Source organism: Pelmatolapia mariae, linkage group LG23, assembly GCF_036321145.2.
Source record: "Pelmatolapia mariae isolate MD_Pm_ZW linkage group LG23, Pm_UMD_F_2, whole genome shotgun sequence".
In the NCBI taxonomy this organism is placed as follows: Eukaryota; Metazoa; Chordata; class Actinopteri; order Cichliformes; family Cichlidae; genus Pelmatolapia; species Pelmatolapia mariae.
In genome coordinates, this window is record NC_086246.1 from 16,882,342 (window position 1) to 16,896,726 (window position 14,385).

The 14,385-nt window shown below is 41.2% G+C and overlaps 1 protein-coding gene across 2 annotated transcripts in view; it reads left to right on the forward strand.

Annotated features, from left to right (window-relative positions):
• pard3ba (par-3 family cell polarity regulator beta a) overlaps window positions 1-14,385 on the forward strand; it is a 189,487-nt gene that overhangs the window by 81,394 nt on the left and 93,708 nt on the right. For both annotated transcript variants that reach the window (XM_063467318.1, XM_063467319.1), the window contains 5 exons: window positions 775-936; window positions 2,057-2,131; window positions 8,263-8,395; window positions 9,573-9,714; window positions 11,767-11,864. In XM_063467318.1, coding sequence (XP_063323388.1) covers window positions 775-936; window positions 2,057-2,131; window positions 8,263-8,395; window positions 9,573-9,714; window positions 11,767-11,864 — 610 coding nt within the window. The remainder of the gene's footprint in view (window positions 1-774; window positions 937-2,056; window positions 2,132-8,262; window positions 8,396-9,572; window positions 9,715-11,766; window positions 11,865-14,385) is intronic.

The window sequence follows — 14,385 nt, forward strand, 5'->3', positions numbered from 1 at the left end:
GCCGTATTTGGGATAAGCATCAATTTTTGATGACATCCTTGAATTTGATGCCAGGCCTTAAACTCTGTGTGTGCTTCTGGGTGTGCGCGTACGTGTGTGTGGTGTCATTTTTGAGGTCAGCCCAAATGGTGCCTTGTTAATGCGGTGGGGTCAAAGGGCAGCACTGACCATAATGGGATCTTCAGACTTTCTCACACACACTCCAGGAGTCTCTCCCTGTGTCATCTTGCACTTTCTTTCATTTATTGCCTTTTTGCATCACTCTCTTCATTTGATCCCCTCTCTCTCCTTCTCCCTCGCTGGATCGTTCATTGCCCTCCCTCCCTCGCTCCCTCGCTCTCCCTCCAGGGCACTATTCTGTGTTGCCTCTCTACAAGAGGCTGCTATTTAAAACACTTAGAAGTGATTTAGTGCCCACGGAGGCTATTCCATTAGCTGCTCTATGTATTTATCATGGCTCTCTCGCTCTCAGTAGATTGCTAACTCTACAATTTTCTTGCCTACCCCCTTCTTCCATTTTCTTCTTTCCCACTCGGCCTCTCTCTCACACACCCACACACACTTTATACCTCTCCAAATTTCTCTTCCGTTCCTCTCTCCCTTACTTTTTAAACTTTATCAGTACCCATTCTAGTGCGTTTTAATCTTTTTACGTTCTGCTCACTTTGATCTCATTTTATTATTTTACTTAAATTGAGTAAATAAAGTGTGACCGCAAAGGACACGTTCAGGTTTTCTCTTAAAGCACACCTAATGGTCGTCTTCTCCCAACAGGATGGCCGTTTGTGTATAAACGATCAGATGATAGCGGTGAACGGCGAATCGCTGCTCGGGCGCTCCAACAACGCCGCCATGGAGGCCCTGAGGCGGTCCATGTCGTCGGAAGGAAACACCAGAGGCACCATCCAGGTGGTTGTTCTCCGAGCGCCCAAGCAGGTACAGCAAGCTTCGTTTTTCTCATCCCAGAGCCAACTTCTGTGGCATCGTGGGATTTTATTTGAGAGCTGTATTTCAGAAAGCGAGGGCTTCATCGCCAACTAAGATGTTGCTATTAATAAAAAAAAAAACTTAACCGATGGAAAGCAGTGACGTTTTTAGGCCATGGAAGTGCTCAGGCTTAATTTTGGAGGTCTTTGGAGTCTGAAGCCTTGGAAAGAGCAGAGAGGTTCACATCAGTGGCTTGGAAGGAGCCATGATGGCTCTATCTTGATACAGTCCTGCAGAAATCAGAGTCTTTTTCGACTCTTTAATCCAGAAAATATCCAAGGCGATGAGTACGCCCGTTTATTCCAAAACTTTTGCATGTTTTTTCATGTTTCCTTATGAGCTAAATAAAAGTTTTAGATTCCCAGAGTCGGGCTGGATGAATTTGGGTACATTAGGGAATGCCTGCTGCATTATGAAATCCTCTGCACACCCTTATACGTTCAAAGATTATTCACATCATAAGCAGCTGCCACAGTTTTGACAGCAGAATCAATTAAACATATAATTCGCTTTAGGATGATTTTTTCTCTCATGTTGTCATCATTCGAGGCTTACACCAAAAAAAAGTGCTGCTTATACAGTAAACAGTAAGTGGGTTGGCAATGTGAAATCAGGCTGAAGTACTAAATCTTTTTACAAAACCCAGTTAAATTGATTGTGGAGTGACACAGATGGTGTTCTTTCTTTCTTTCCTTTTTTTTCTGTGACAAACAAAACCTTTTCCAGTATTCAGAAAGCCCCTCAGCTCAGTCATCGTAGAGAAGTGCTTCTCATAAACACATTTGGATAGAAATAATGAAAATAAAGGCTCCCCGTGCGACTGTCATGCTGTGTGATTTGTTTGGCTGTTAAGACTGCATAAGCTACATTCTCGTGACAGTTTTTTTTCCACGCAAAATAAAAAATCAACCCAGAGAAAAGGTAGCTGATTTTTACAGCTTTAAGTTTAAGTTGACACCCAAACAAGAAGCAGCAGATAACAGTGTTGTTTATTTAGGAGGCCTTTGATAAGCTTTGTGCCACTTCAGTCGCTATAAATGCGTCAAGATGAATTTATTTTGCTTTGCAGATGGGGAATGCCAACTCCACTTCAAATATCTCCACCAACCATCAACCCAACATTCAAGGCGGCTCCAGCAATCAGGTACGAACGGGTGACGGCCACCACCAATCGCAGCCATCTCCGCCTCGCCGCTCCTCGTCCTTTTTCCTCCCCTCGCTGAGGCGGCGGGCGACCGAGCCGCTGCCTCCGAGCCACAGGCAGCGTTACGCACAGAGGCCGGGGGAGACGCACACCAGATACACCTATGGATTTAGCCGCGCTCACGGGCGTAGCGGTTACACATTTGGGTTCAGACAAAGGGATAATGAGTGCAGCGATGATGACGGCGAGTATGCACAGCACCGCCAAACAGTGCGCAGCTCAAACAAGCCGACAGAGGGAAATCTAAACAGGGAAAGGTATGATTGCAGCCAAACGCTCACGGGCGCACACGCCCACGGCACGCTCGATAACGCATGCGGTCACAGCGTGGCCGACTCTCAGGGCAACACGCAGCGTCACGTGGACACACGCGGCCACGAGGGCAGGCGCACGCGTAGCCGCACGCTGGATGATCTCCACGACCACGAGAGTAACAGTTACACCGAAAACATCCGAGCGATGGCAGAGCAGATGTACGGGGACTCGCCTACGCACAGCAAGATACCCACTCGCGGTCAGAGTAACAGAAACACACACAGATCTGCAGACAGCTATGTGGACGCACACTCGCATAATTGCATTCACAATCAGTCTCTGACCAGACAATACTTTCAGCTCTGACTGAGTCTTAAGTGTGTGGATGATCTCATGCACGTGGTTAAAAAAATAATTAGATTTAACTGAAAATTAAGGAATTGAAATGAAACCAAAGCACTTTGGGAAAATATTCATTTTTATCTGTGTAACGTTATGAGCATTACCACCAATGAAATTATGGGGAGAACATTTTTTCTCTTTGTGTGACTACAGTACAGCTTTTTTAGCGATCAGTGGTTTGGAAGCAGATTCATCTATCTGAGAGCTTTCCCTTTGCCAGCACCGCTAACTGCCACACCATTTTGTTCCCCTTTTAAAAAGTGACTCATAGCTCGATGCAGTACTAAATTCATCACTGCGTCTGACTCTCCTCTCTGTCACATTGGTTTAAATCACTAAACTTAGCTCTCTTTTTCTGTTAAACCCGCTACTTTGTCTGTGTGAAGTTTTCCTTTTTTATTTTCCATGTTTTTAAGAGGATGTACTCTTGCCTTCCTGTCTCACCTGCGTGTTTCTCCTCTGTTTAAATAAAGCTAGTGTGAAGCCTCCTGCATGCCTGTTTTTCCTGTTGGGTTTTCAGCAGGTTTCTTCTTTTTGGCTCTGCTCTTATTTATTAAATTTATTGCTTCCCTCTTCCCCCTGTTTTGGGCTTGGTGTCTCTTTTCTGTCTGGGTTTTAGTCCTTGTTCCTTCATGCATAAACGAAGGTGTTTCCTCAGAATTGAGCAACTTAAAATTCCCAATATTAACATAAATTACACGACTCAACACTTTGTTTTATTACGTTTATTTATTAAAATATATGAAATATTTGATTATAAATAAAATAAATATATTTATAATAATTTTTTTAAGACATATTTTAATATACATTTTGTTTAAAGCTGTAACAATCTATATCATACAGCATATATATCATGTATATTATCAATTATTATTAAATGTTTTCCAATGTGCGCTTTATAATTTTAACTTTTAATTTCATTTTTAAAAATAAATTGACAAATTTAATCCCAGAAGACACAAATCACGTCAAGAATTAAATCTGGTGTTAAAATAAATAAATACATAAAAATCTGCCAAATCAACCATTCAGACGTGCACATACTGTATAATGATATAAATATTTCCATTTGATTTTAATTCAGTCATGTTTTTTCTGGTTTTTTTGTTTTTTTAAATATACAGTATGGCATCGCCTACTGCGATGAACCAGCAGGTCATGTTCATAGTCACTAACAAGTCATTTAATTAAATATGCAACGAAAAGATCGTTACAGTGCAACGCTTTTTAATACCAAATGGTTTTCTGTGCAGAAGAGTTTAGAGGACTTGTTTGTTGATGCAAACTAAAAGGTTCTTGAATCACACAGGATGCAAAAAGGTTATGTTCATCTTAAAAAGCAGCTCAAGTTCCTGGATCAAAAAAGCTGAACTTGACACAAATGGTTACTCCAAAAGCTTCAAAACACATTTCACAGCAGCTTGGTGAGACTGTGTGGCACAGAGGGAGACTTCATGGGTTCATTGCCATTGACCTGCACATTGTGGCATTTACATCTCATCTATGCCTTGCTCCCAGTGTGCGTGTGTGCATCTTTGTTATCAATCCAAGCCTTTGGATAAAAGCTATCAAACACAGTTCAAAGTTCAGTATTTATCTGCATAGTCCTTCTCGTCTCACCGCTTAACAGCCAGTCTGGTCTTTTGATTAAACAAACGGCTCCTAAAACGAAACGCCCTGACCCCCGTCAGCATCCCCGCCTCTGTCTGGAGCTGGCTTTGCGTGAGCACTGGATTATAGGGCCTAAACATGATAAACTGCCACATTTACCTTCTTACATCTAAGAATGGCTTTTTTGCTTTAAATACACCCAGATGTTGTATTTCATTGTTTAGGTTTAAATAATGAATAACTGGACTTCACTAGGTTCTGATTTAGTCAAACTTGTAGTCAGATGTAATTGGATGTTGTAGGTATTCTCAGCATAGATATATAGGGTTTTACATGTTTTTGACAGATGTAAGTAAACATACACAGAAGGAGATCTATAAAGCTAGTGATTTTTCTCTCTAATGCAAGCATGAGTTTGACATTTGGGGTTTTTTCTGATGTAACTTTGCATCATATTTGAGGAAGCATGTGACGACCTACCGTAACGATAGACGTATAAATCATGTGGAATGGTTTCTGTTCCTCCATTGCTCTCCATGTCTAGCCGATTGATAAGAGGTTTGGGTGGGTGACGCGGTAGGCTGAGGCAGGGCTAAGCCTCTCTGAAGCCTTTTCTATGCAGCTGTAGGTTAAGACTGTCTGCAAAGACAGATCCCCCACACCCCTGTTTACTTATTGTTGTGGGATTAAGATATCTGACTGCCTGTCTGCCAGGCAGCTTCAAAAGCCTGAGGCAAACCGCAGGCCAAGGGATGGATGGATAGACGGACGGACGGGCAGACGGGCAGCAATGATGGGATTTATGTTAGTGACAGATGCTGAAAAACTGTCACAACTTTGTGTGCACATTCATACGGCACCCATATACGAGCTCAGTGTGATTGACAGCTGTGATGTTGTGACATATTAAGATGTACGGTAGCTACTAATGATACCCCAGGGACTGCGTGACATTGTGAATGCACCCCACCCAACACTTTGATATCAGAAAGCTGCTGGAACACCTTTCATTATTGTACGCCGAGTCTTAAGCCTGTTTTTTTATTTTGCTTAAATACATGTGTGTCGGTGTCTGCTTTTGCTTGCTATGTGTGTGTGTTTGACAGCTGTAGCGCCCATCTCTTTGACCAAAGCAGGCTTCTTTCATCCGCCAGCAGCACTGATTCCCATCACCGTTGCTAGTCCCTGTCTCCAGCTGCGGGGTGAGGGTCCTTTGTAGTTCTGGATGGCTGTTCGATAATGTGCCTGTCAGCACTTTCAGGATTATCTTAATTATTGTGTTTTCAGTGTACCCATGAATGGTATCACGTGATATTCCACTGCAGTTACTCATTTTTCTAATAAGGACTCCCAGAAGTGTATCTAAATGTGTATGTTTGCTAATTTTGTTAGCAAAGCTACCATCTTCTGTATCAAAGTTAGGAAATACTTCAGCTGGAAAACATTAGCTGATAAGTGACCTGGTCACAGCTGAGTCTCCATCAGTGACATATTTCTTCCTCACTTTTGATCAGCCAGAATTCTTTTTTTTGTTTTTTAAACTCCACTGCACATCTGATCCTCAGAGGATTGTTTTAGTCTATTCACATTTCCTCCGAGCCCTGATCTAGTATTACCATCTGAGCTGAATTGTAATCCATTAGTTGCAAGAAGTGAGTGAACTGCAAGAAGATTATTGCAGATCCGCCCTTTTTGCTGTTGACTTGGACTTGACTGCAATTGCTCTTGGCTCGGGAAAATTCACATTTGATTTTTCATTTGTAGGATTTCCTTCATAAAAATTATCCCAGGCGATGTTTCCTTGCTGCTTTAGTTTTGTGCAGTTTGAAGCCACTCTTTTTTCCTATTAGTTTGTCATTTTGCTTGGAGACAGTAGCAAAACTTCAATGAAATCCCTGCTCCATTGGCAAACTGTCAAGAGATTGCATTCATGATAGATGTGTGTGTGTGTGTATGTGTGTGTGTGTGTGTGTATATGTATGTGTGTGTGTATGTGTATATATATATATATATATATATATATATATATATATATATATATATATATATATATATATATATATATATATATATATATATATATATATATATATATATATATATATATATATATACACACACACACACTAGATAGAAAAAGACAAGTTATTCAGGGGAGTGTATTTTTCTTATTCAAACAGGAGTCAAAGAAAGAGTAACTACGGTGTAATATTACAGGGTATTTAGGACATCTGAGTTTCCACATCTCTTAATGGTCACAGTATCCATTTCTTTGTGTGGATTTCGCATCAAGTTGAGAAGATTAGAAATTTAAATCGGACCAGCCGGTTTGGTCAAAAACAACGTGATGTGAGTCACTGAGCAGCCGTATTCTGAACAGCCTGCAAATGTTCCACTGAGTGTTTGCTTAGATAAGTGAACAATTAACTGCAATAATCCAGATGTGATGAAAAATGCATGAATAACAATTTCAGTTCAGAGTGTAACTCGATATGAGTTAACATGGCAATATTTCATAACTGATTAAAAGCAAGAGCAAACCTGAGATATGAACTTCCAAAGTAAAAGTGGGAAAAGATAAAGGTAAAACATTTGGCAAATATGGCAAAGCGATCGAGAGTTTCCATTACCTTAGACATAAATCTGTCAGGGGCACAAACGAGGACTTCTTCTGTTTTTTCTTTATTAAGTTGGAAAATAATGCCACCCATCCTTTTAATAGAGTCAAAGCAAGATCTCTGCAAGATCTGTAGCTTAGAAACACCTTGGGAGTTAATGGAGATATATAACTAAATGTGTAGCTGCGTATCTGTGATAACAAATGTCCTGAAAAGTTCTCAAAAAGTGCTGCAGATGGAGCAGATATAACAGAATCACTAAGGGCTTCAAAACAGAGCCTTGTGGCACACCATAGGTAAGAGAAGTGGAAAAGGACCTGTACTTATAAGCAGCCACAGAAAAGGGTTGTTCAGACAAATATGATGTAAAGCACTTAGGAGAAGACCTGAGACGCCGTACTGTCCTCACAAGACATGCCGAGGTTGAGGGTGTTGAACTCTCAACCGCGGGGTGACCAGTTGGTCACAACAGCTGTTTGCAGTTGTTAAATAAATAAATGTTTGTTGACAGTCTAGTGCTAGATTTCTCTAGCAAATATATTGACTCTGTTTCGACTTGCAGAAGGATGCAGGACAAGCTAAGGACCGCACATCAAGCACTGGTTACATATTTTCCTGGTACATACTCGTTGCACATCGGTTCTTGTTAACACCACAGAAGATTGGTGGTTACGTTCATATCAGGAAGTGGTTGGAGGGATCAGATCATTGTGCATTTTGCTGGTCGTTTGCACTTTTGTTTCACAACTGCCCCTTACGATGTGCTGAAGCTGATAAATCTGTCCTGGAGCCTGCTGTGCACCTTCCCCACATTGTGGTGACATTTAAGATTAAAGATCGACAATTTATTATTGTCCTTTTGACCGAACGAACCAGACTGCTTTACTGGTTTGACACCAGTAGACAAAAACATGTACGTCTTCAAGAGCATGCCTCCAGCATGCCAAAACACAAAGATAGTATACCTTTGAAAGCAGGATTCAGTTAACAGGCTATAAATTTGATGCATGTGTACTTTGGAATCTGGTGCTAGTATTATGTAGCAGTGATATCTAAAAATGTGGTAAAAGTGAAATAAAAGAGACTCATTCATTACTGCATAATAAAAGAAACACATTTTCTTGCATCTGAAACCTGATAACCATTTTCAGAGTTTCTCTTCTTCTCCCTCTTTGCTGACAGGACGTTCGAAGCCACGATTCATACCAGAGACCTTCAGGACCCACCAGAGCTCCGAACACCGAGTCCACCACGAATGGTGCGAGTCACACTCCAGCTACGCCGAACAACTACACACACAGCAAATCTGGAAGTGGTGAGCACACAACTGCACGCTGTTTGTCCATTTGAACTGTCAGATAGTCAACATTAGGCTTAGAGTGTTTGTGTACTCCCCTTATCTGCAGCTGAGTATGTACACACAGTATGTTTGTTTGTGTGTGTGTGTGTGTGTGTGTGTGTATTCGCGTTAGCTTATTTACGTGTGTGTGTATTTGCCATCACTGCACAGCGTGACATCCAGCCAAGGCTCCTGATACCATAGTGTTTTTTAGGTCACTGTAGCAGCCACCCTGAGCATTTTATAGCACCGCATTACAAATTTGTCACATCTTTCCCCGGCTCTGTCTTTGGATCTCTCCTCACTCTCGCCCCTGCATATTTTTAGCAGGAGAAAGGGAAGTCATTAACTGTGTTTTTCTGAACGCGCCGCTTGCTTTTCATGTGCAAAAGATCTGACCTTGGAATCATTACGCTGATGAAAAAGCTCCTGAGTGGGCCAGATTTGCATACGGGGTATTGTGCGGCATGCGTGCTGTTGTGTTAAAGAAAAGGGGAAAAAAAGGACTAACAAACTGTTTTAAATTCATTCTTTATCTCTTTCTCCCTCGTCTCCCACTCCCTCACCCCCATGGGAAGCCCGGGATGTTTTTTCTCACTGTCGGCCCTCCGTCACAGCGGAACAGTAGTGGAGTTTTACGACGAGGGTGGATTTCAACACAAAAGAGTTTACAGTGCGATAAACTCTTGGGGGTTTACAGTTTATGGAAATGCGGCAGGAAGTGTTTCAAATAAGTTACAAACGATTGTTGTGTCTGTATTTTAGTTTGCATCTATTTTTGACGTAAAGCTGAGCTCTTCATCGTCAGTATCGATCCTCAATTGAAGGACGCGCTATTTTTCATCGCGCCTGTAATTAAATATGTGACGCGCCTTGTCACCACTGATTGATAATATTTAGAAGTATACAGCTTCTAAAATTAGATCTCGGGATTGTGTGCTGCTGCTCATCGTTTATTAAGCTTTTGTTGCATTCAGGATTGATGCTGGAGTTAATTCAGGCAGGGTTATTTTTGATATTGTCGCCAGCAAAAATCAAAGTGAAAGCTATGAACAAACAACCCGAGAAAAGCTTTGATTCATCCTGATAAACAAAATCTGTGTTGTTGTTGTTGTTTTTAAAAAAATTTTTGACTTTTTTTGTTTCTGCTCAGCTCCATCTCCTGCTGCGATCGCCAATGACAGCTATGGTCACTACAGCAACGACGACGAGCAGCAAGACTTCCCCCCGCCGCCCTCCCCTGGCACTGTGGAGGAAATGAACAGAGAGTTTCTGCTAAACCCTTCATCCAACAGGTACCCCACCCCATTAAAACACACACACACTGCATAGAATACTTTATAATCAACCCTCTATTAAACTCCACACATAGGCTTACAGAGTTATTATGTTCTAATGGCACTCTTAATATGGCCCTCTGTGTTATGAGATAAAGTAGAGCCATTACATTAAATATTACATTGTGAATATGCATTATTTAGACTATACTGTCTAATTGCAGTAGCCTATTTGCATCACGCAAAACCAATTATATGCTGATAGCATAATGGAATAAATTCTGTAGGAGTTCATGGGCTCAGAAAGAGCTGTGATATTTCTGTTAGTATCCTGCTGTACACTCGGCTGACACACTGAGAACAGAAACACAGGAAATTTATGTGAAACGCCAATTTCCTACCTGCTTCATTAGGATTACCTGCTAAGGAGATGTTCTGTCAGCAGGCTGTCAGGGCCTTTGAAAAACAAAAAAGGGATTTTTCCCCCCATGCTTTTCTATATTCGGTGTTTTGATTTGACGCTCTAGACAAAGCACTCGATTGCATCTGTAGATCGCCCCTTTGTTTTGGGGCAGTGTTGAGCCTCAAATCAAATACTGATTTTTGTGTTTTGGATTAAAAAGACGTGGTCTGATCATCATATAAAAATTCCATCCAACTAAACTAAAATGAAAACCCAATGTAAAGTCGTCCAGTAGGATTTCCCCTCTCTGTAAACAGCGATCTAGAAAGTCCTACCCAGATTGCTACAGGACTTTAGCATAGCATCAGGAAGATATATGAAGCTAGACAAAGCAATGAAAGCATGGTAATGGTAATTTAAGACTCGGGTTACTCAGAGTGGATATCCTGCAAAAATCACACCGAGGTGAAGAAGAACACACACATAACAGTAAAGTACCTGCAAAAATGTACCCAACTTCCTAAAATCTTATAGTATGTAAACAATATAAGAATAACACTTAATAAAATTGAATGTAAATTGAAGGCAGTCACAATTCTCCAAAGATATTTTGTAGCCTGGATGCTTCACAGTTTTCACCATTCTTTGGACAAATGTGACAAAAAATGTCCCTGCACACTAAAAACACTAAAACGTCATGCCTACTTGAAAGCATGGATGGTGAAGGGAGCATCATGATTTGTGGAAAGAAGAATAAGAGCACAGCAAGTTTAGCTGTGTTCTGCTGACAAACAAGAATACAACCCAGGGAACGGATGTCAATGAAGAAAATGTCACGTTTTGGAGTTACCAAGTCTGAACTTAGCCCAAATAAGATGTTACAGGAACCGAGCAGTGATTACTCAATAAAAGTTTACTTATTATTAAAATTGTGTTTTTCCATAATGATCATATAATAATTTGGGCATAGTTATCAAACTATCAAACTTAGCCAGTGCTAACATTTGTTAGCACTGGCTAACAATGTGCTAACATTTGTTAGCACTGGCACATCACAGGAAAAGGTTGCTGGGTTCAAATCTAAAGCTGGCTGGCTAGCTGGGGCCTTTCTGTAATGATGATGATAATAATTATAACTTTATATGTAGAGCACTTGGCGACACACACACTGTCGCCAAGTGTTTGGTCATAGGACATCTGATTGTTGGTGTTTTCTCTTACTTACAATGTAAAGCGCCTAGAGGCAACTGTTGTGATTAGGCGCTATATAAATAGAACTGAATATAATGCACATATAAGCGTGGGAACACTGTGAATCATCACTCTCAGTGCTGCTTCATCATATGAAAGGTCAAATAAATCGAACAAATCTGTCAATCCAAGTAAATCTGGTCAGCGTGATTGTGATTCGTTGGCTCTAAAAGGTTACAGTGCATGTTTACGTTATCCCACTGAAGTGTCTGGCATCAATATAGTAATTTCCCTTTAAGTTGAATGGAGACGGGGCGTGCTGGTGTTTTATTGAATCATGCCATCTGGACTGCAGGAAATTGAATCGTCTGTTTGAGTTTGTGATTCTCAAATTTTGTTTACTACGACTCGTTGTTTTTGTGCCAGGGCACAAGCTCGAACTTGACTCGATTAATCGATTGATTGTTGTTTTGCAGTGAGATTCAGAAGGTGTCCCGCGCCGCTCAAGCTTTCTACGCAGAAAACGCCAAGGACAACGTACCTCGCAACAGAGCGTCCAAGAGCATGGACATGGGTAAGCTTTACTCCCTCACCTCCTCATCAGTGAGAAAATCTCTCGTGTTTGTACATTTTCTGAGGCAAAAACGCTGCACGAACCACATTGTTGTCCCAACCATCACAAACAGCCCAAAATCCTCTTCTAATCATGGACTCAGCCTAGAAACAGACACACGCACAATCACGGCGGCGATCACACGCGTCTTATCAGTGCATTTCTTTGTTGTGATATGTAGCCCTCTACTATTATCCTCCGCCTAAGGGGATTTGACCCCGTGAACTTATAAACCCCAGGGGCTTTCCAGCAAGCTCCATGAACACAGCTTCTGGTGTGTGCGTGTCTTTCCGTGCGTCCTTTGTATTTGTGTGTGAACGAAAGGGCCGAGGTTTCCAATCTCATAGCTTGCTGTGTGTGGAAGGCGAGAACGCAGAGGCTGATTTCCTCATATTAACCCGAGTTGACCCCTCATTCTCTCCCCTCTCTTTTCTCCATCTCTGTTTTTTTTATATTTTTCTTTACTTTTCTTGTTGTGCTTGCATCTTCTTGGATAAGATCATCTTGTTTTTTCCCCTTCCATTCCCTTCATCTTTGTTTATCTCCTTTTTCTTTTCAACACTTTGTTTCCTTACTGCAAGGCGATGAGTTCATTGCTCTCGCTCTCCTCCATGCCTCTCTCCTTTCTTCTCTGCCTCTCTCTGATTTCCAATCCCGGTTCATTAGGTTCAGTGGATTGGCTTTCTTCCTGCAGCACACGCCTCTGCCACCCAAGCTGATTGGCTTTCATTACGGACAAGGGTGGTCTGCACACACGGCCGCGCGCACTCAGACACACACGCATACACATGCACACACACGCACACTGTGCTCTATCCCACTGAGGACCCACTCCAATACCCACCTCTATCTGTCTCCGCTCTCTGGCTTCTATCTCCATCTCTGGCCATCCTCCATTTCAATCTGTTTTTTTTTCTTTTTCTGTGTTATCATTCCACGTCTATTCATCCCTTCCCTCTCCAAAGTGCTCAGGGCTGAAATAAGGTAGTTAGCAGAGCTTTGTGTGCCTCTGAGTGTGCGGCAGACCTCAGATGCCGGCCCTGTCTGTACAATTTGTTGTTAAAGAGACATTTTTCCCCCCCAGGAGAGTTTCCCACATGTCAGTCTGTATAGTCACGCGTACCTGAGCTTCAGCAGCACCTTAGAGCAGGTTAGCTTTTATTAAACACCACTTGACAGAAAGAGGTGAGCTGCTTTTATTGACCCTTGATGCCTTAGCAAATACTCTGTTGACTCAGAGCTTTCACTCACACACAGAAATCCTCAGCCTGCAAATGCTGAGATGAATTGTGGGATCGCTAACTCTATAGCTGCGCCAAACTTTGAATTTTCTGACAAGTGGTGTGGGTTTGTTCCAGTGGATCACAGAATCATGAATCAGTCTTTTTCTACTGTTCCACAAATGCCCAAAAATGCCAGAAAGAATCATTTTTGCTTTCAGCTATAAAAGGTAAAATATGTTTTTTTTTGTTTTGTTTTTTTGAGGCAAATCTGACAGTAAGTCTCTTCCAGTCAGTTTTTTTTTCTCCCACTAATGCCTTTATCAGCCTGAAAAGCTCTAGTCTGCTTTGGAAAGTAGTCTGTATGGATTGGCTTTAAGATGCTTAAAGTGCATGGAAACATCAGACCTTTTAGGACTACACCGTCTATACCGCCATTTGCAGTCTAAGTGATATCATGTGCAATGACTCTGTAAAATGTTTAAAGAAGTGTGAGTGATTTAACCAAAAGTTATCTTTCGTTAAGAGTAATCTTCCAGACCGCACCTGGGCATTGTGGGAGTATCCTGCTGAGTATCTAACCCTTTAAACCGCCCATAGCAGAAACACTGCATCGCCTACAGTATGTCTTATTGATTATGAGCACTAGCAAAAGTTGGACCTTTATCCTTAATCAATTGGTCTTTTTTTAAAGAGCTGGCAGTGTCACAGAAATTAAAGCAATGAAATAATTAGCAGGGTTTTTAATGGAAGACCATATGCATAAATGAGAAAAGGTTAAAATCAAACAAGGCACACAGAATTTTTAACTATCAGAGGCAAAAACCAAAATGAAGCTCATGCAGGAGAGCCTTTAACCCGCATTCGTCCTAATTCACAGCAAAGGTTGACTCCTCTACTTGTAAAACCAAGTCAGATTATATAGAAGTCTATGTGGAGATTACCCCAACTTTCATTAATGATCTCAGTAGATGCTTTCCTGATGTGTTAATAGTCTTAATTGCTGTTTTCAACTCTGATTTAATACAGTATGGTGGTGTTTTTGTAAATTCTGAACATATTTAGAGCCATAAATAAGAAATAAATAGAGATGCACTGTCATCCTTAGAACTGGCAGCATATACAAACAAAAAACCCACTTTTTGTAAAATGCTGTTTTATTTTTATAATAAAATTTTAAACCTTGCAATTGTCCTCAAGCTACAGTACGTCTTCCCTCCCTTAAACAATAAAGAAGTGCTGTGCTACTGGGAAGAAGTGCA